The sequence below is a fragment of the Myxocyprinus asiaticus genome, chromosome 3 (assembly GCF_019703515.2).
Source record: "Myxocyprinus asiaticus isolate MX2 ecotype Aquarium Trade chromosome 3, UBuf_Myxa_2, whole genome shotgun sequence".
NCBI classification, from domain to species: Eukaryota; Metazoa; Chordata; class Actinopteri; order Cypriniformes; family Catostomidae; genus Myxocyprinus; species Myxocyprinus asiaticus.
Genome location: NC_059346.1, coordinates 16,659,601 through 16,682,048, shown reverse-complemented (window position 1 = coordinate 16,682,048; position 22,448 = coordinate 16,659,601). Strand labels below are relative to the sequence as shown.

The 22,448-nt window shown below is 38.8% G+C and overlaps 2 protein-coding genes across 5 annotated transcripts in view; one reads left to right on the top strand and one right to left on the bottom strand.

Annotated features, from left to right (window-relative positions):
* Positions 1-7,271, top strand: part of LOC127419758 (rho guanine nucleotide exchange factor 9-like) — a 54,638-nt gene extending 47,367 nt beyond the window's left edge. For all 3 annotated transcript variants that reach the window (XM_051661472.1, XM_051661465.1, XM_051661481.1), the window contains one exon: positions 2,788-7,271. In XM_051661472.1, coding sequence (XP_051517432.1) covers positions 2,788-2,960 — 173 coding nt within the window. In that variant the 3' untranslated portion in view covers positions 2,961-7,271. The remainder of the gene's footprint in view (positions 1-2,787) is intronic.
* A 156-nt stretch (positions 7,272-7,427) lies between these two features.
* The window catches only part of LOC127419751 (GRB2-associated-binding protein 3-like), a 58,190-nt gene continuing 43,169 nt past the window's right edge, over positions 7,428-22,448 (bottom strand). The window contains exons 5-10 of one of the 2 annotated variants that reach the window (XM_051661449.1): positions 21,080-21,132; positions 20,780-20,930; positions 13,855-13,945; positions 12,960-13,044; positions 9,646-9,735; positions 7,428-9,217 (exon numbers count right to left, since the gene is read on the bottom strand). In XM_051661449.1, the coding sequence (XP_051517409.1) occupies positions 9,101-9,217; positions 9,646-9,735; positions 12,960-13,044; positions 13,855-13,945; positions 20,780-20,930; positions 21,080-21,132 (587 nt within the window). In that variant the 3' untranslated portion in view covers positions 7,428-9,100. Of the gene's footprint in view, positions 9,218-9,645; positions 9,736-12,959; positions 13,045-13,854; positions 13,946-20,698; positions 20,931-21,079; positions 21,133-22,448 lie in introns of both variants that reach the window. The other variant, XM_051661441.1, reaches the window with a different exon arrangement.

Below are 22,448 nucleotides of genomic sequence, written 5' to 3'. Positions count from 1 at the left end.
GGCAGCGCCGTGATCGTGGCCATCGGAAGCGGAGAGGTAACGACCGCAACCAGGAAATACACACAAACAGAGAGACATCTTTAAAAAGACGCTCTCCGTTAATGCCACTCTTTTAGAAGGGAAAATATACTCTTTCAGTTGGAAGAATATACTCTTTTAGCTGCTGAAGCGCCCAGGGGCATTCTCTGCACTTCACCAGTGCAAGAGGGGGAGAAGCCTCTGTAATGCGCCATAAATCCAACAGCTTTTCGAGGTGAATTGTCTGGGGGAGTGGCATGCAAATTCCATTCCCATTGGCCTTTTTTCAAAATCGGAGGTTTTTGGGGCTCCTAAGAGTGACCCCTAGTGTCACTACATCGACACGTTACTGACCTTGAGTAATCTTACGGAATATGTTACAAATTACATTTTACAGCATGTATTCTGTAATCTGTAGTGGAATACATTTCAAAAGTAACCTTCCAAACCCTGCGTGTTAATATGATTTTAGTGTGTTAAAATCGCTTACTAACCTTTTCTGCGTAAAGTTATAGCCAATTTTACAACTTCGTTGCCATGACGATGTATTAACAAACCATAAAACCCTCAAACAATTGTAAAAATTATGATTTAAACAACTTTACAGCTCAAATAATACACAAGTTTTTTTTTACAGAAAAATGCTTTAATAAAAGTATAAGCTTCACATTCCTGCCTTTTAAACCATCCAGAAATTGGCCCCATTCACTTCAATTGTGCCTCACTGTAACCTTGATTTTTGCTTTATTTAAAGAAAAGGATTTTAAAAAAAAATTTTTATTAATCAACATTATGCCACAAATAGTGTCGACTGAGCTTAACTTGTATTGAACCCGGAATATTCCTTTTACCTCCTGAGACTCACGTGTGACTGCAGTGTGCATTTTCCATTTCTGTTTTTGATTTGTAATTAGTAGTCTCTGATAAACATGCCAAAAAATGTTTAACAGTAAATAGTTTTCATAAAAATGTATGTCCACGTATGTGGACAGTGGGACTAAGTTGTGAAATTGTAAACAATACCAAGTTATAGGGGTCCTGGGTTGCTCAGTGAGTAAAGACACTGACTACCACCCCTGGAGTCGCGAGTTCGAATCCAGGGCGTGCTGAGTGACTCCAGCCAGGTCTCCTAAGCAACCAAATTGGCCCGGTTGCTAGGGAGGGTAGAGTCACATGGGGTTACCTCCTCGTGGTCACTATAATGTGATTCTCGCTCTCGGTGGGGCGCGTGGTGAGTTGTGCGTGGATGCCGCGGAGAATAGCTTGTAGCCTTCACACACGCTACGTCTCCATGGTAATGTGCTCAACAAGCCACGTGACAAGATGCGTGGATTGATGGTCTCAGACGCAGAGGCAACTGAGATTTGTCCTCCGCCACCCGGGTTGAGGCGAGTCACTACGCCACCATGAGGACTTGAGATATCTTTTAAGCTTTACAGAATGTAATAATGTCTTTTAATGTTAATAAAAGTTATTATAAAGGAATATCTATGGTTTACAGTGAAGAAATTATGTGGGTTCTTTTCTGAAATATCTGCAAAACAAGTTTAAACTTGGTTCAGTGAGCCTGTATGATTTTGTTGGACATGTAACAAGTAGATGAATACACATCCTCACATGTTTAACACACTTCTAAAGCCTAAGAATTTGGGTACTTAGAAATGAAAACTACCATCAGACATACAATATGTGTCTTAACTGCTTAAATTATTAACCCACACACAATAAATAATATTTAACTTCAATATGATCATATTCCATATCAAAATTTAATAACAGCTGTTTCGATTTAACAATATTATTCACTGTATTTTCGCTGTATAACATTATTATTTTTATTCACTCATCCTTTCACAAACAGTAGTCCATGTACTGAGGTGGTGGAGACGGGTCCTGTTCCTCCCGTTATATCGTGGAAATTTAAAGAAGCCCTTACCTCCAATAATCTGTGGGAAACAGGGTGTTTCAACCCCCACAAACAGCACTTTTTGGGCAGTTTCAGTGCAATTTGAGTGAAGTGCCCATAGACGGCAGCTCTTTCTGGGCAACCAAAAGAACCCAGAAGGGGTGGGGCGGAGGGTTTGTTTGTAAACAGTAACTTCATATATATATAGGAATGCATTTACTAATGTTAATGAATAGAATCGTATTGTACAGTGATAACAAAATAAAATATAACAAAATGTATATTAAAATGAAGTGAAATGACCCACAGATGTGTTAGGGTTTGAAAGTTATTCAAAATAACTAACGTGATTTTTCTACTTTTAAGGAAATGCAGTGCCAGTGTCCACATACGCTGACGTGCGAAAAATGAACAAATGTTCTAAAGTGGCATATCAAACAAAACTAGAGACTCTACTCTTTACAACCAAAAAGTGCCTCTGGTAAGAGATTTCTTACCAGAGGCGCTTTTGTTGGCACTGCGTCCGTAGGAGATTGAAATCGACGGTATGCTGTTGTGTCACTTGACTCGGTGTAGCAGACGTTTAATCCTTAAATGACAGTCTAGAGTCTTGTGAACAGTATTCAGTCGGTTTTTATTAATTGAAATTATGCGTTTCGTATAGCAAAGCCAAAATACAATGTCCACGCATGTGGACGCAGGGACGCACGAAGTTAAAGATCAATTAATACTTGATATAACCCTTAAAAATTACTTTCATTGGTCAAATCTAATGTTTTCAGGTGGGTTTAGTCATTTTTAGGCTACCTGACAAAACATGTGCATTAGCAGTAGTGTGAATTCACTTGTGTGTTTCTCCTCAGGTGTGGGTCGGTCAGTCCCCCCAGCATACCCACCTCCTTTGGACCCCATGAACCCCGGGCAGTATCTCCTCCCTGACGGCTATGGACAGGCCGACGGATACGAATATGAGCCCAAACGCAGCACATCCCCCTTCTGGCAGAACTTCAGTCGGTTAGCTCCCTTTAAAAAATAAAACACACATCCACCAGGGGTTGAAGACACTGGCCTCTGTATATCTGGAAAGCACTATTCTATTTAAGATATATCCTGCGGACTTTAAGAGGACCGACACAAACTACAGGAGAGAAGATGAACCTCGCTTTACTGGGGTTTACCAGGCATATTTGTTTTACTGGGGTTACGGGGACACCTTGCCGGGCTGGTTGCACAGAGCTCTGCACACTACATATTGTAATTCACTACAATTAAACACACACGATCATACAAACACACAGGTAAAACCCAACCACATTTTATCACTCCTCTTAAAGAGGTTTTAAATTATGAAATAAGAAAAGTCTCTTACGGTTTCTTTTTTCTCCATACACAAATCAAGGGAATGAATTTTTTAAAGCACTAAACCACCATAATGACTCTGCTGTCTAGCGCTGCCCTAGTGTTCCTCCGTGCACTGTGACTATTCGGGGCATTCTCTCACCCAATCTCTCTTTTTCTCTTATACTCCACATTATCATGTGTTTTTAACAGTTCAAACCTGGTGAAAACTCGAGCTTTATTTTTCCTGGACAATTTCTCCTTGGATGGATCCTGCTGCACTCTTTAGTTTGTTTTGCATGAAAATATACACAGTTCATTGCAGATATTTTTATTTGTGTAATTCTGTTCGTACGGGTTGAAGTTTCAAAGAACAGTGTTTCACACTCTGCAAAATGGTCACGCAAGTTGTGGTCTACTGGAAATATGGATATCTCCACAAAATAGCGTTGAAATTCAGAGAAACCAACACATACAAAACAAAAATAGGCGAAAAGTCTTCAGAATCAATCAAGCCTTGGATCATTTTGGTTCGATGGAGCTTTCCGAACCCTGCTAAAACTACAGTTTGGTAATATCAGCTTTAAAGACCAGAGAAACCCGTAAGAGGAACTGTTCTGCCCTCAACAGTCCTGTAGGACTGTAGACCTCTTGTAGCTTGTTTACGTCAGAGCCTTGATAATCCCGAGGTCTCAGTCTTTACCCTCACCACTGTTTCCTCTCTCTCATCGTCAGCACAATCTGACATCAAACCAGGAAACATGATCCGTTGTTTACTGATAATGTGAAAATAATACCATTTCTAAGCCCTGTCTTCATTTTAAGAATCCTCCAAATATCTGTTTTTATGGACGGGATCGATGATCCATGGAATAGGATGACTTTAATCCTGCTGATCAACCTCTGCGTGACGTGCCGATTCATCTCTAACATGCCAAAATAGTCTGGTTGCCAAATTTTCCTCGAACAGGTGCATTGGCATGTGCGAATGCCAACCCCATGAGCTGTTTTATCCATGTGACTTCTCAGGCGAAAATTAAGTCAGTTAAATTTGGTTATCGCTGCTAGGATTAGCATGACATAGCGTTTCCATTTTCCTTTTGTTGTTTTTGATTATCTATATACAGTATATGTATATTTATTTTTTCCCACATTAAAGGGACTTGTGCAAAATTTTATTTATGGTATATTCGGGTTTTGTCTGATAACTTTCAAAAGATAGTATTTAGTCCAATCACAATATTTAAAGTATTGCTATAAATCATTATTATATTATAGTGTGATTTTTTTTTTTTTCCCCATCTTGATCCTCTTTCTATATTTTAGAGTTTCTGCTGGAGTTTTAAAGACCCTTAAGGGCATCAAAAATAAACGTAAGAGGACAGTGTGGAAGAAATATGTCACACGTGTACTAAGTGCCACATGAAACTATTATTATGTTACAAAGGAAAGTATTGGTTTAATATTTTTGATTTGGTGATCTGATTGAAATAAGAACATTATTTCATAATAAACTTAATTATGGATACAACAGAGTTGAACTGAATACATGCTTCTTCTGGTTTTATTTGGTGCCTTCTGTTTACAAAATTGTACAATATTCACAGTGATGCTGGTTGCATTTAAAAAAAAGGAATAATTATATTTAAAGGGTATTTCAAATTAATTACAATATAAATGTTATTAACTTTGTTGAAGGAATATCCACTTTAAAGAGAGCTTATAGAGTGTAATGTAAAGTTGAATTCCCATAGCACTTTAACAACCTTATTGTAGTATCCTGGCAACCACCTACAACACCCAATCAATGTGGCATTGAATTTTGCATTTTGTACGAATCTAGTTAGTTATCAAACAAAGTCATACCTCAAGGCAATGCTTGTTACATTACAGTGAAATCAGTTGTGTAAATATATGTTTGTAAGCTGGCACCTTAGTGTTTTATTCTGAGCAGCTGTTTGATGAAATATTTTGTTGTCCATTTAGAGAGAAAAAAACAAACAGAAATAGGGGCCTGGGTACCTCAGTGGTAAAAGACGCTGGCTATCACCCCTGGAGTTCGCTAGTTCAAATCCCAGGGTGTGATGAGTGACTCCAGCCAGGTCTCTTAAGCAACCAAATTGGCCCGGTTGCTAGGGTGGGTAGAGTCACATGGGGTAACCTCCTCGTGGTTGCTATAATGTGGTTCGTTCTCAGTGGGGCGCGTGGTGTGTTGAGCACAGATGCTGCGGAGAATAGCGTGAAGCCTCCACATGCACTATGTCTCCGTGTCAACGCGCTCAACAAGCCACGTGATAAGATGCGCGGGTTGATGGTCTCAGACACGGAGGCAACTGGGATTCATCCTCTGCCACCCAGATTGAGGCGAATCACTACGTCACCATGAGGATTTAAAAGCACACTGGGAATTGAGCATTCCACACTGGGAATTGAGCAACCCCCAAAAAAACACAGAAGATGGAACTGAGAAAACAGAGTCTTTGAAAAATAGAAATTCATATAAGTTCATATATTCTTGAGATAACGGTACACTAAATGGTTAAACTGGTTTGGCCTCCTCTCTGCAACAGAGTGCCACTCTTTCAGCCGTTTGGGTTCCGGAAGTTTTTTTCCCATTTGTTTTCTTCTGTAGGCTTTTCATAAAATCCTTCATAAAAGAGTTGTAAGCCATGAACCAAACCAACCAAGATAAATCACAACATTACAAACTTTGATTTGAAGCAAAAATGTATTTGAAAATCAGACAAGAAGGCAACAGTAAAAGACTGTGTACTTGCCATCTTTCAAGAGGGCGCGAACTACAAGCAAGGCAATTGATGTAATTGGAATAAAATGACGGAAATATATAAAACTGTTACTTTGTTAATTATAAGTATAGAAACAATATATTTTAGGTTTACTACAAAATATATATATATATATATATATATATATATATATATATACACACACACACACAAATATAAATGTAGTTTGAGGGTGAAGGGAGAGTGACTTGATTGCGTCATTCACAGTGCGTCATGGAAGTAGGCGGTCACACCTGGACTTATTTGGCGGGCTTTGTTGGCCGCAGTTCTCTGATTGGTGGATCTCTCTGCTGGAACATGGGTAGTTGTAGTAGAGTAGTTGTTTACCAGGAATTGCCTGCTATTAAACAGGATTTTAAAACAATGAAGTTGAAATAACGCGAACTGATGGCTTCAACTAAGGCATATACAGTACCATCGATGAACAACCTCAGAGCTCACAGTAGGTCGTCTTTAAAGGTTAATAAGTTACCGTTGAACATCAATTCGTTTATGGAAACAATTTATGGGATTTTTTACTTCCGGAACCTCACTGTTGTTTTATTAATGGTCTTGAGCGAGAGACTTGACACGCGTTAAAAAAATGTTAATAGATAAATGGAAGTGAATGTATATTACACTCAAATTGAATAGAGTAATCTTTGAAAAAAATTAATTAATACAATTCATTTAATTTTGTTAAAGATTGCTCAATTCAATTTGATGGAATTTTGTTATGAAATTGAAATGAAGTGTAAATCTTAAAAACAGTCAAATATTTTTTGTGTAAATTTTTTTTTTAAATAAAGGTGGAGTAGGGATGCAGAAAGAATTGTTGCTGGAGAGATGTGTGAGCCTTTATACAGTACAGTCTAGGGGTGATTTCAAGATTAGATGAATGTGCCTTTCCAGAACTTTGATTTAGAACTATTAATTAATATACACTCACTGAGCACTTTATTAAAAACACTATGGTCCTAATAAAATGTCTGATGTTTCTGCTGATATAGCCCATCCACCTCAAGGTTCTACATGTTTTGTATTCTGAGATGCTATTCTGCTCACTACAATTGTACAGAGGTGTTATCCGAGTTAATGTAGACTTTCTGTCAGCTCAAACAAGTCTGGCCATTCTCTGTTGACGTCTCTCATCTACAAATTAACTGAAGCTCCTGACCCGTATCTGAATTATTTCATGCATTGCACTGCTGTCACACGATTGGATGATTAATCGCATGAATAAGTAGGTGTACAGGTGTTCCTAATTAAGTGCTCAGTGAGTGTATACCACATGTATGTGAAAATTGTAATTCTGAATTTTCCCCTGCCTTTCAGAGAGAGAGAGAGACAGAAAAAAACAGTTTAAAGAAGACTCTTACTGAGTTTTTAAATTTTTTAGTTTATTCAGCTGAATTGTTTTAAAGTGATTTGTGTTCAATATGCATCACAATAATTTATTACCTGCTAATGGATAGACATCCATTGATTCACACAGGTTAGTAAGGTCTCTAAATTTCAGAAACACACACACTCTCTCTATATCACTAACTCATTCACTCTTTTATTTCACTCTCACTCTTGTGTTTTTTTATTACTTCATGAGACACAAAGCGTACACTGAAAAATATCAGAATTGGTGGGAAACGAATGATGTCACAGTGATAATTTCCCATGAGATCTTTATGCTCTTTTCAGTATTGCAAAGGTAAAATTTGACTACCATAAAAATGACATAACAGTGTCATCAGCATAGCATGACATGGCACTAGAATTCTACAACACAAAAATACATACGTAATGCCTCATAAAAGTAAACCAGCCAAAGTCAACAGTAAAAAATACATTCTCACAAATGTTGACATCCCTTCATAACCCTTTTAGGTCAATAATATGACAGTAGTCAAACATTAAACATTCAATATTCACTCAACATTCAGTCTTAAAAAAGAAAAGGCAGATCTACAAGAGTTCCCTTTTAAAAAACAGCTACTTCCTTCAGAGTTTTGACATCTTGATTCTTGAAACTTCCAGTGTGCAATCACAGTGTGTGGTTCCAATAGTCTACAGTGGTCCGACTTTCATGAAAAATATTGTAGTAGAATGAGTCTACGTTAAACATGGTCTCAAGGGTGTTTGAAACCAGTGCAAGAGACACATTCTGTGACACTTTTAAGTGATTGTACACATCATGACATGTAACAATCCCAATATCCACATAAAACTTCATGACACCTTTGAAAATATTTTTTCAGAATTTATAAAGAGGCTATGTGACATCTGTGTCGCATACATCAATGATGTAAAACAGTGTGCTGTTATATTCAGGGAATTATTTCAAAATAAATGTCCCAGGAAGTACCATAAAAATGGCTCTGTACTGTTTTTAGTTTTTCAAATAATCCATAATGAACCCTCAATGAATAAATTATTTGTGTTATAAAAAGTCTCAGATGGAGTGTGTATAAATTTGGTCACAATTTGGTAAATTCGCTAATTCAAGCTCCTGTGAATGTTTTTTTCAAATGCGATTCATGCTATGAGCATTGTTTGGCTCTCATTCTCCATTCAGATTTAAAAAGACTACTTACGTTGTCATGCCAAATACTACCCGCTAAACACCTAACCGATTAGCCTGATAGCATAGCACACCGCTAAATGATTAGCCTGATTGCTTAGAATACCTCTTAACCGATTAGCTTGCAAACCTTTCATACTGTTCTCTTATTGTCTTTTCTTTTCATTTTTTCTTTTTTTTTTTAAACATAATACAGCAAACATTTGTAGAGAGCTTTTTGATCAGGCATTACAAACGGCTAACCCTTGGGGTCCAAGAGGGGTAGGATTTTGACAGTGGGTCTTTTATTCTGGAATAACTTCCTGAATAATCTGCCATTTTGAAGGTTTCACATCCAACTCCTTACTGGGTTGTTTTACTTCTTTTTCACAGCCGTGTAAAGACCAAAATGTACCTGAAATTGTAGCCGATGAGGTCAAGTCAAGTTTTGAACCATGTAATAATTTAAATTGATTCTTTTTTTCCCCCCTGAAGGCTTCAGGTTTTTGACTGACGAACACCCTTCCACTCAATCTTGGTGCTCTGTAAAGCCTGTGTCTTCTTCTCATCCACCTTCACGTAATCCACCTTGTAATCGTCTGCCATCAATGGCTTCTGAAAACATCAAGAATACCATACCAACAAACCATCACAACAGGAACTAACATGGCACATCAGTATCAGAGAAAATAAGGTTCCTGCAAGAAGCATGCATGCAGATTTATGCCATGTCATGTTTAAAGCTGAGTGGTGACAAAGCAACAGTGGCAGGTGCAAGTAATGCTGAATCATTGTTTTTGCTGCCCGAAGACTCATTTTAAAAGAGTAATATAATTTAAATACCATGGAATTTGAATATGGTAATCATACAGTGAACCATACAGTGGGGTTCAAATTCTAAGTTGTAAAAACAAAATTCTTCAGTATAATACAGTTATTAGTTGTTTTTTTTTTATTGTTTTTTTTTACAAATGATATTGTCAGTATAATGTAAGTGAAAAATTTTAACAGTTTGACCTTTTTTTTCAGTGTTTACCACTAACCTTTTGGTCAGGTGAGGGGGAGGCGGAGTTGAAGTCAAGTGACAAGTAATCTAACTTGGAACACCTCATCCAGGGAGTTAGACCAGGGTCCTGAACAAACATGCACACACACTTCCATGTCAATACACAAATATAACCACAGTGCAACACTGACATGTGATATTCGGCTGATTTTCTGATATGAATGCTGTTTTGCATATTAAGGTGAGTAGATGGTGTGGCGCTTCCTAAAGACTTCTCACATTACACAATGAGAGAAATATCTTATACACTTTTTTTAATATGAAATATACTGTATATTACTTGTATTGTCATATGCGGATGCAACAACTACCTTTTATTAAAGGTATACAGATATTTTGGTTTATGTTGTCTTGGACTTACACTGATACAACTTACTCTGGCTTGGATGCAGTATCATTTATAAGCAATAGTTTTAAGTTACCGATGCCATGATAGAAATTCACTTTTCTCTGTCTGCCATGATTAATTTAATCCATGTGTGAAAATGTCCAATAACAGGGTGGCTACTAAGATTAAGCAAGTACTATTTGGCCTGTCATGTGATCCCAACATGGCGGCCCCCATAAAGGGACTCTCTCTATGTCGAATAAAATTGCTTTATTATGCAGCTGATATGACTGGAGTCTTCATCTTATGCCCTTGCTAATGATTATATATACTGTATATATATATATATATATATATATATATATATATATATATAACTCAGCAAAAAAAGAAATGTCCTCTCACTTTCAACTGCTTTTATTTTCATCAAACTTAGCATGTGTAAATATTTGTATGAACATAAAAAGATTCAACAACTAAGACATAAACTGAACAAGTTTCACAGACATGTGACTAACAGAAATGGAATAATGTGTCCCTGAACTAAGGGGGGAACAAAAGTAACAGTCAGTATCTGGTGTGGCCACCAGCTGCATTAAGTACTACAGTGCATCTCCTCTTCATGGACTGCACCAGATTTGCCAGTTCTTGCTGAGAGATGTTACCCCACTCTTCCACCAAGGCACATGCAAGTTCCCCGACATTTCTGGGGGGAAAGGCCCTAGCCCTCACCCTCCGATCCAACAGGTCCCAGACGTGCTCAATGGGATTGAGATCCGGGTTCTTTGCTGGCCATGGCAGAACATTGACATTCCTGTCTTGCAGGAAATCCCACACAGGACAAGCAGTATGGCTGGTGGCATTGTCATGCTGGAGGATCATGTCAGGATGAGCCTGCAGGAAGTGTACCACATGAGGGAGGAGGATGTCTTTCCTGTAACGCACAGCATTGAGATTGCCTGACAACAAGCTCAGTCTGATGATGCTGTGACACACTGCCCCAGATCACGATGGACCCTCCACCTCCAAATCGATCCCACTCCAGAGTACAGGCCTCGGTGTAACGCTCATTCTTTCGACGATAAACGTGAGTCTGACCATCACCCCTGGTGAGACAAAACTGCGACTCGTCAGTGAAGAGCACTTTTTGCTAGTCCTGCTGATCCAGCGAAGGTGAATTTGTGCCCATAGGCAACATTGTTGCAGGTGATGTCTGGTAAGGACCTGCCTTACAACAGGCCTACAAGCCCTCAGTCCAGTCTCTCTCAGCCTATTGCGGACAGTCTGAGCACTGATGGAGGGATTGTGTATTCCTGGTGTAACTCAGGCAATTATTGTTGCCATCCAGTACCTGTCCCGCAGGTGTGATATTCAGATGAACCGATCCAGTGCAGGTGTTGTTACACGTGGTCTGCCACTGCGAAGACGATCAGCTGTCCTTCCTGTCTCCCTGTAGAGCTGTCTTAGGCGTCTCACAGTACGGACATTACAGTTTATTACCACATCTGGCCACATCTGCAGTCCTCATGCCTCCATGCAGCATGCCTAAGGCAAGTTCACGCAGATGAGCAGGGACCCTGGGCATCTTTCTTTTGGTGTTTTTCAGAGTCAGTAGAAAGGTCTCTTTAGTGTCCTAAGTTTTTATAACTGTGACCTTAATTGCCTCCCATCTGTAAGCTGTTAGTGTCTTAATGACCGTTCCACAGGTGCATATTCATTAATTGTTTATGGTTCATTGAACAAGCATGGAAAATATTGTTTAAACCCTTTACAATAAAGAACTGTAAAGTTATTTGGATTTTTACAAAATTATCTTCAAAATACAGTGTCCTGAAAAAGGGACGTTTCTTGTTTTGCCATCACTCCAACACCTTTTCCTTTAGTAATCATGCTAAATTGCTAATTTGGTACTAGAAAATCACTTGCCATTATATCAAACACAATTTAAATCTATTTGGTTCATTAAATGAAGCTTAGCACTGTCTTTGTGTTTGTTTTTGAGTTGCCACAGTATGCAATAGACTGGCATGTCTTAAGGTCACTATTAGGTCAAAAATGACAAAAAATAAACATCTTTCTCAAGAAACTTGTCAGTCAATCATTGTTTTGAGGAATGAAGGCTATTCAATGCTTGAAATTGCCAAAAAACTCAAGATTTCATACAAAGGTGTACACTAAATCTTCGAAGACAAAGGACAACTGGCTCTAACAAGGACAGAAAGAGGTGTGGAAGGTCAGATGTACAACTAAACAAGAGCATAAGTACATCAGAATCTCTAGTTTGAGAAATAGACACCTCACATGTCCTCAGCTGACAGCTTCATTGAATTCTACCCACTCAACACCAGTTCCCTGTCTGTCACTCACTCCACGTTGTGTCAATGTAGTGAGACTAGGGGTTTGATCTTGCGAGCCCCAATCACCTTTGCTTAAAATAGAAAAGGCCAATGAGGATTGGCGAGTGGAATTTGCATGCCACTCTCCGCCCCGGACACAAAATGAAAACTCCAGTCATGTCAGTGGCTGAAAAGTTGGACTGCTTCAATGTTGAGATCACATGACTAGCAGAATATTACTCACTTGATCTCAGTTAGCTCCATATTATTGGACACTTTTGATTGTACTTTTGCAAACAGTGAATTTCTACAGTGGAGAGGTAATCAAAAACCTTTGCTTGTGCATGATTCTGCATACTTGCTAATAGGTGTCAGTGTAAATTCCGAGACGACTGTTGGTCAGCGAACAAATATAAAAACTAAGTGCACCTGTTTAATTAATGTTTAATGAATTGTCTATTTTGTTTGCAACATTTCAAGCTTCGCAGCCCTGCGACCTTACTGTTGTTTTCCTGTTTCTTTTATTTTCTCACTCTTTCTTTTTGCTTGTCTCTCTATTGCCCTCTCGCTTTTCAAAGGGAAACGGAGTGATAAAGGAAGGATGAGTTCAAAAGAAAGTCATGTTACCATCGTTGTTATGCTCTCTTCCTGTTCTGGGCTATTTAAAGCCCACCCCCGCTGCCTGTCCAAAGGAATACACTGAAGTGATGTGCTAGAGACAAAATAAACAAAGACCGGCACAAAAACATGTCAAGATTAAAATACAGGTATACGAACATGGACACTTGTGAAGCGCTATCTTACAATAAGTGTTGGGTAAGTTCCTTAAAAATAGTAATCCACTACAAATTACTAATTTCTCTAAAATGGAAATCAGATTACTTCACTAATTACTTCATTGAAAAAGTAATCACATTACTAAAAACGTCACTTTTAGGTTACTTTTTAAAACACTTTTTCACTCAACAGATTCAAAATAATGTCTATATTTCTTTCTTGTTCATTGTTACACACAAGTCATACACTCAGCACCTCACATTTCTCCTTCACAATGACACGTTATGGGAACAGAATTCATGTATTCTACATAAATAATATATTAGAAATTATCATTAACCTATAATGTACTTATAAGTAATTACATTTATTGAAAGTCTGTAACTGTAATCTGATTACAAGAATTCAAAATTTAATGCATTAAACTACAATTTTTGTCAAAGTAATTAGATTACAGTAACTAATTACTTTGTAATTGGATTACATCCAACACTGCTTACAATTTACAAATAAATATATTTAAACAAGAAAACATTTGTGTCGAAGGGGTTGTGGCACATGGAAGAGGAACGTGGAAAATGTAAGTAAGTAAGATTTAAGATACGAAGACACAAAAATGGAAAGAGAATCAAAGAGACAGAAGTGGCTGAGAAGAGGAGCAGAGTGTTGAGAATCCTTTTGGGGTCATTTTGTTCTGTGATTTTGAGTTTGAGTGTTTCATAGTTCAGTTTTGTGCACATCTCACCTGGGTTCTGTCATGTTGCATGTGAGGGGGACGAGGAACGGACATTCAGAGATTGTGGACAAGCCTCGCAGGTCTAAGGGTGGCGGCCGTGCTGTGGGACCAAACAGAATGCAGAATACTCAAACTCTAATGATCTTCTTCCACTCATTCACACACACACACACACACACAGTTTCACTGAGTTTAATTAGGTATTTCCTCTGTGTGAAGGAGCATGACCTGTAGGAATTCTTTACCTCCACTTAAGACACAATGGTGTCTTTGGTTCATGATTTATGTCTTTACAGACATCACATACTTCCTGTCTCATGTCTGTTTTTGACAAAGATTTGGCAAACACACTTAAAGGGGTAGTTCATCCTAAAATGATAAAAAGAAAGCCGTATGGCTTTGGAATAAAATGAGAGTGACTAAATTATTTTTCATTTAAAAATAATTACATTTTTCCTTTAAACTATTCTAGCTATGTTTGGAATGCAATACTAGCATACTTCATACTATACACTGCATCCTATCTACTATTTAGAAAAAAATAGCATGTAAAACAGTATGCAACAATAAATGTTTGAAACTGTAATATGCCACGTTGTTATATTACCTAAAGGAAAGAAATGCAAAACAAAAGAGGTTAATTTCAGGTCAAGTTTAAGTGTATTTACTATTTTGGGATACAGCAGAGTAGGCTATGGTTGTATAGTAAACATTTTGTCAAATGTTGTAAGTAATCCAGGTATTCCACGCAGAGTTGGGGTCTTGATCTTGTGGTCTTGGTCTCAATACGTCTTGAGACCATATAAACACAGTCTTGGTCTGGATCTTGGTCTCGTTACTCAGTGTCTGGGTCTGGGTCTCAACACTTAAAGTCTTGGTCTGGATCTTGGTCTCGGATTATGGTCTTACTCAAGACCAGCAGTGTATTTACCAATGTACTAAATGTGATAATTATATTAACCGTTAGTTGGCATGGCATCTTCATTACTGAGAATTAATTGTAAGTGCAAGAACTATAATCTAGCAACACAAAGCAACCATTAGTGATGTATGGTTATAACTGCCATGTAGAGGCCATGACTTTACTTGCGGTAGCCGTGGGACCCAATAAGCTTTTACGCTGCGGGAGTTGTAAGTGGAAGTGGCCAGTGTTCTTACGAGTTGTTGGCGGTAGTAGGGCTGCACAAGTATGACTAAAATCTTAATTGAAGATTATTTCCCTTGATATTGTAATCACTATTAATAATATTTATTAATAAAAATTTATTTCATGCCGTATTTTTCATGTAGCTACACATTATTCCGAACAAGCTTAGATAACCTTGCGTTTCTGTGTTTCTGAATTAGTTCATTGCCATTCTATGCATCAGTAAATTACGTTGTTTATAATGAGATCATTCGCGAGAGTGCAGCAGCAGAACTCTAAGTCTAAGAGCTCGCGCTGAGCGGATTTCTTCTGTGCTGGTGACCTATAGGAATTGTTCACACAAAAATGAAAATTCTCTCATCATTTACTCACCCTCATGCCATCTCAGATGTGTATGACTTTCTTTCTTTAGCAGAACACAAACAAGGATTTTTGAAAGAATATTTCAGCTCTGTAGGTCCATAAAATTCAAGTTGAATGGGTGCCAAATTTTTGAAGCTCTAAAAAGCACATTAAGGCAGCATAAAAGTAATCCATAAGACTCCAGTGGATGAATTAATGTTTTCTGAAGTAAAATAGTCAGAAATAGATCAATATTGAAAACTTTTTAATAAAAAGTCACGAGGGTCGAGGTCAAGCTGTCTGTCTCGCTGTAAGAAACACAATTCTCAGTTACCCTGTCAAGGATGAGACCAGAAATCCAAGTGTAAAGACAAAGTTAACAGAATTTATTAACAATAATCAAACACAGCTGAGCTGGCGAAGCGTGAGGGAACCCGGCACCGACTGCAGCGTGGAGATGGAGAGTGTGTTCGTTGGCTTGTGTGCGTTGTGGTAATGTGGATCGCAAATCCGCGAGGAATCCTCTGGAGGAGAGTGTGTTCGTAGGCGTGAACGCGTCATGGTAGTGTGGAGCGGAGATCCGCAAGGAATCCTCTGGAGGAGAATGTTTCATGTGTTCATAGGCGTGAGTGTGTTGTGGCAGTGTAGAGGGAAAACCGATGAGAAATCCTCAGGTGATGAGTCGAGGTGAGCGAAGAAACCAACAGGATGGTAACCGCAATCCAGGCACTGCGGCGAAGACTGGCAACCAATAGAGAAAACACGTAGCAGGACCAACTAGGGAAGAGAGGCGAGGTGAGTAACTACACACACAACAACAATCTAGCAATGAACACAAAACAGAGTGGGGTTAGTTGTCAGGAAACAAACAAGGAGCAGGTGCCGACAGCCAACTGAAAGTTGGCATGATCAGTGTTCTCATGGAAACAATCAAGGTTCCCGTGGAAACACTGATTCCGTGTGCCAGCAGCACCTGAAACACATGAAGGAGTGAACGTAAACACAATAGAACAAACCGGCGGACACACAGAGACCATGACAGTACCCCCTTCAGGGACACCTCCTGGAGTCCCCAGAAGAGTTACCATGACGAAGTCATGGAACTGATCAATGAGGGCACATTCCAGAATGTCCTGAGCCAGGACCCAGCTTCTCTCCTCAGGCCCATAACCCTCCCAGTCCACCAGGTACTGAATCCCTCTGCCCCTGCGTCTGATGTCGAGAAACCGCTTGACGGAATAAGCCGGAGCGCCCTCCACTAAAATGACGTGGAGGTGGGACGGGTGTGGAGGGGATGTAAATTGGACCGAATGACAGGTTTAATTCTGGAGACGTGAAACACGGGATGGATGCGACTGAGGAAGGAGGGCAATTTGAGACGGACTGCCACCAGGCTAATGACCTTCACGATGGAAAAGGTCAGATGAGTTTGAGCCCCAGCTTATGAGAGGGGAGTCGGAGTGGGATGTCTTTGGAAGACAACCAGACCTTCGGCACGCAGACATATGCTGGGGGCTTAGACCGGTGACAGTCCTACGACTTCTTAATGCATGTGCCAGTCCGGAGGAGGGTTTGGGACTATCCGCCAGGTGCTGCGGCACCGTTGAATAAAAGCATGTGCAGACGAGACTTGGGCATCGGGTTCTTGGGCAGGTAACAGAGGGGGTTGTAACCAAGGCAACACTGGAAGGGTGATAGCCCTGTAGATGATGGTAAGGAATTGTAGGCATACTCGACCCAGACTAAATGAGAGCTCCAAGAAGACAGATTACAGGAGGCAACGCAACACAGGGTCTTTTCAAGCTCTTGACTGGTTCGCTCAGGTGAAGAGTCGAGGCGAACAAAGAAACCAACAGGATGCTAACCACAATCCGGGCACTGTGGCGAAGACTGGCAACCAATAAAGAAAACACATAATAGGACCGAATAGGGCAGAGAGAGTGAGGCGAGTAATTACTAGGGCTGCCCCCGACCAAAAATGTTCCTAGTCGACTAGTAGGCATTGATTTAAGCCATTAGTCGACTAGTCGCACGTTTATGATATTAATTTAATTACTTAAATGTATATATTTTGGGGGGCATCAAAAAATGGTTTGAGTTCCAGGGCTGAGAAAGAATGTTATAAGTAACATTGCTAACACTAAACAGAGAAACATTAAACCGCAATAATGAGCCTTTTAAATATAAATTTTACAAGCGCACGCACGAAGCGTGCCCCAGTGACACTGGCAAAAGTGGTAATGATTCTGAATGTGTCGGAAAAACCAGCAAGGAGACTGTCTGAACATTTTGTTAATTTATAGGTTGTGCCAACAGATGTTGATCTCGGAAATCGGCGATGGTCAGAGTGATCGCCAATAGCTGATGCCTTTGACAATGTCAAGATGATATTTGGCTCATTTTCCCATGTATTAAATTATTATTATTATTATTAATATTATTATTAGGCTATTATTATTATAAAATTAATATTACAAATAATTTGCCCGTGGACACACAGACACGCGCTTGAAGAAACATGCTTTATTTTATTAAGAACAGATGACAGAAAAGTATATGCACATGTATGTTTATATGGAGACCTGCAGTCTCGTGGAACACACACATGTAAAAGTTTCTCACTCTTTCTTTGTTCAGTCTTCTAATTTTTTTCATTTTTTTTTTTTTCAAGAACAGTATCATCTATGAGAGTGCTGTAAATGTCCTCAGACATCTCAGCTCAGGAGGTGCTTTGAGTTCAGTTCACTTTATTTCCACAGAGCAGTTTATTGTGATCACAACTCTGCAGCCTATACATCAGTGATTAAAACATAAAATAACCATGATTTATATTTCAGTTATTATCATCATCATTAGTGGAAACGCTGATTCCGCGTGCCAGCACCTGAAACACATGAAGGAGAGAACGTAAACACAATAGAACAAACCGGCGGACTCACAGAGGCCATGATATATCCATGGTTTTAGGAAGTCTGGCGAATCAGTTCTTTCAAACAGTTCTTTTCGATTATTGCCATTGTTTTACATCAGGGTTTGTCTTTTTTATTTCAATCAGAGATGGTCAGTGTTATTTGTCAGTGAAGAACATTCTGTTTGTGCATAGTTGTTTAATAGTTTAATTTTCCAACAATAGTTTTCAATTAAGTTTCCATCTCTCGGTTTAACTTTGATTAACAAAGATGAATTTGGCATTTAATATTAACATGTGAAGCAGCCATTTGTGTTTTGAGTGTTCATTTATGATGCAAAACATCTTAGATAAGTATCCACTAAGAATACATTAAGATCCTATTGGATAAACTGATATTATTTCATTAACAATCTATTAGCATTCCTTTAGGTTTTTTTTCTTCTTTTTAAAAATGATGCCTGCAATAAAGGGCCGTATGACACTTTTTTTTATTTTTTTTATCTTACCTTTATTACGGTATAAGAATAAACAGCTTTGTGACACCTGAGGGGTGGGGTGGTGGGGGAATAAAAGGAATGGGTGTACATGCAGTGAAAATCAGACCAATGCCATGCAGACCTCTACTGTGGTGGACAGCCTAGGAACTACATCTTCTAGGCTGTCCACTAACCAATTCAATTCACTTCACTTCACTTTAGTTGTATTATTTATATAGCTAGGCATTTGGGTTATGAAGGCACCTTGTAAAACTGGACTGTTTTTTTCTATATACGTAGCTGTCTGGAAAATGTCAGAGCCTGCAGTGGTAAAATTTCCATTTGAAAACTTTGAAGAAGATTCTTCAAATACAAATTCAGCATCTGGGTTCATTAAAATTTACTGCCTTGTTCTTGGACTGACAGGTCTGGGTCTTGGTCTTGGGGATAGGTCTTGGTCTGGATCTGGGTCTTGAAGGGTCTAGTCTAGATCTGAGTCTCAAGGGGTCTAGTCTTGGTCTGGGTCTTAGGGGGTGTTTTATTGGTCTGGGTCTTGGAGAGTCTGGTCTTGACTACACCTCTAATTCCACGCATACAGAACATCCACATTGTGAACAGTACACAAACTGCACACTACTTTCTTTCACAAATAGTAAGTACTATGCCCATTGTCTGTCCATATATAGTCAGTTGAAATACCTATAGCCTACATTTAGTCATATATAGTCACTTCAACACTTAAAGTCAAAGCTTGAATAAGAGATTTGGGTTCAGAGTGTGATCATGACATCACTATCCTCTCCAACAGTTTACTTAGCCTCTGCTCTATTTTAACCTCCTCATATTCATCTTCCACATGCGTCACAAGGTCTTTTTTGATCTGGCCTGTCATGAGAATTTTGTCAACTTCTCTATATTATTTTGTCTGATGTAGTTAACATCTCTAGTTTTTATCCAGTAAATTAATACAATTGCTAAGCTACAGCAGTTGCAGCTAACAATAGTGTTTCTAAACACTTAAAATAGCTTTATGTTTACAAAACTATGAAATTACATACTGTTTTTGAGCTACATTTGCGTAACTTCCAATATATATGTAGTGTGTAGAAAAGGTGTTATATATGTAGAGTTTACACTCTTGGCAGGGGACTTTTTTTTCCAATGAGGCAAACAAATTTGGATGAGAAACTAATTGACAGAACAAAAATTTAACAAAACAAATTTGATGAAAAACTAGATCAAATAGTATGAAAAGCACTTGAGGCAGTACCCCAATATTGTGATTGACTGATTACCCTGTCAGTGGGATAATGTCTGCCTATCGTGTTCATAACCAGTCCGCAAATAATCTAAAATGGATCAAACTGGTGGAAATGTATGGACTAATTACAGAGTTTGTATTTTTTTTAGCTCACCCACTCAGATTTTAAATGAACTGAAAATGAAATTGAATTGAATCTGAAATTGAATTGAAATTGATGATCTGTGAGTGAGCCAGTTTTTCACCCAAACAACAGCTAGTAGTAAAAAACAAAAACAAAATGTTTGATACTGTAATAATGCAGTAATTGTTTTTGAAGCAAAGTAAAAAGAGTGTTTTTAAATACACTTGAGTAGACTTTATCTGACTTGGTTTTAATAAATAGTGTAATAATACAAAAAGATGATGGTATTTGTTGCCTGTTGAAAGTGTCAAGTGTAAGATAAATGGTTTTCCATGTGTCGTTAATCCTGAACTCATTTCAAAAATCCATCACATGCCACTGATTCTAAGAATGGTGTAAAACACTGTTTTGGGTGTATAAATCCTATTTTCTAAGTAAATCATTTCTTCTAATGCTGTACAGAACAGCACGCTGTAATACTACGAACACATAGCCTCTGGGTAAACTAAATTGTGACTGTTTTTAGTACCATGTGCTTTGAATGTAAATGATCCTGGTATTTAAAAATTAGTTTTCACTCAAAAACATTTACCCCGCCTTCTGGGTTTAAGGTTGCGGTTGACTGGAGGGGGCTCGATGTCGAGATTCAAAGGCGAGGGCAGCTCTGACTTGCCATTAGTCGGTAGGGAGACAGGCAGAGTGGAGGGGCTCATGGGTATGTAGCCATCTGAGGCAATATCAGAGCAGCTGATTGGTGGAGAGGCCATGGGCACATATGAATCCTCATAATGGTTTTCAGTAACTGCAGTATTCAGAAATATTGGCTAGAGAGAGAGAGAGAGATAAGACTAAGCAAGACATAATGTTACATCTGGTTTCTGTTTCTAAATATTCAAACTACATGTTTATTTAGGGCATCTGTTTAACTTTCTCCAGGTTCATTTGACTATTTTATATTTGAATGTTTATTTACCAGGTTGAGGCTTAGACGTTTGTTCCAGTTTCTTCCAGCATTATCAAACTCTCCTGCAACAATGAAAGTTAGAAAAGGGGCATGAAAACAGAGAATATCAGATAGAACCATAAAGACACATTATGGAAACTTTAATGAGAATAACAGGAAAATGCAATTAACTGCCTTTTTTTATATTTTATCAGTGAATCTCATGTAAACATGTCCAGGTCACAATTCACAGGTCCTAATCTCAGAATGAACATCACATCGAACCTTGAGGCAGATGGTGTTCCTAATAAAGTGCTAAGTGAGTGTGTATATACAGAATCTATACAGTTGTGCTCGAGTTTGCATACCCTTGGAGAATTGGTAATAAATGTACCATTTTTAAAGAAAACATGAGTGAGCAGGCAAAACACATTTCTTTTATTTCTTATGGGATTCATATTCAACTGTAGGTTATAACAGAATGGCACAATCATAAAACAAAACATGGCAACAAAGAAAAAAAATGAAATGACCCCTGTTCAAAAGTCTGCATACCCTTAGTTCTTAATACTGTGTATTGCCCCCTTTAGCATCAATGACAGCGTGCAGTCTTTTGTAATAGTTGTCTATGAGGCCCCAATTTCTTGCAGGTATTATAGCTGCCCATTTGTCTTGGCAAAATGCCTCCAGGTCATGCAAAGTCTTTGGTCGTCTTGCATGAACCGCATGTTTGAGATCTCCCCAGAGTGGCTAGATGATATTAAGGTCAGGAGACTGTGATGGCCACTCCAGAACCTTCACCTTTTTCTGCTGTAACCACTGGAGGGTCAACTTGGCCTTGTGCTTAGGGTCATTGTCGTGCTAGAAAGTCCAAGTGCGTCCCATGCGCAGCTTTCATGCAGAAGAATGCAAATTGTCTGCCAGTATTTTCTGATAACATGCTGCATTCATCTTGCCATCAATTTTCACAAGATTTCCCGTGCCTTTAGAGCTCACACACCCCCAAAACATCAGTGAGCCACCACCATGCTTCACAGTGGGGATGGTATTCTTTTCACTATAGGCCTTGTTGACCCCTCTCCAAACATAGCGCTTATGGTTGTGACCATAAAGCTCTATTATGGTCTCGTCACTCCAAATTACAGTGTGCCAGAAGCTGTGACGCGTGTCAAGGTGTTGTCGGGCATATTGTAACCGGGCTTCTTTGTGGCATTGGCACAGTAAAGGCTTCTTTCTGGCAACTCGACCATGCAGCTCATTTTAGTTCAAGTATCATCGTATTGTGCTCCTTGAAACAACCACACCATCTTTTTCCAGAGCAGCCTGTATTTCTCCTGAGGTTACCTGTGGGTTTTTCTTTGTATCCCAAACAATCCTTCTGGCAGTTGTGGCTGAAATC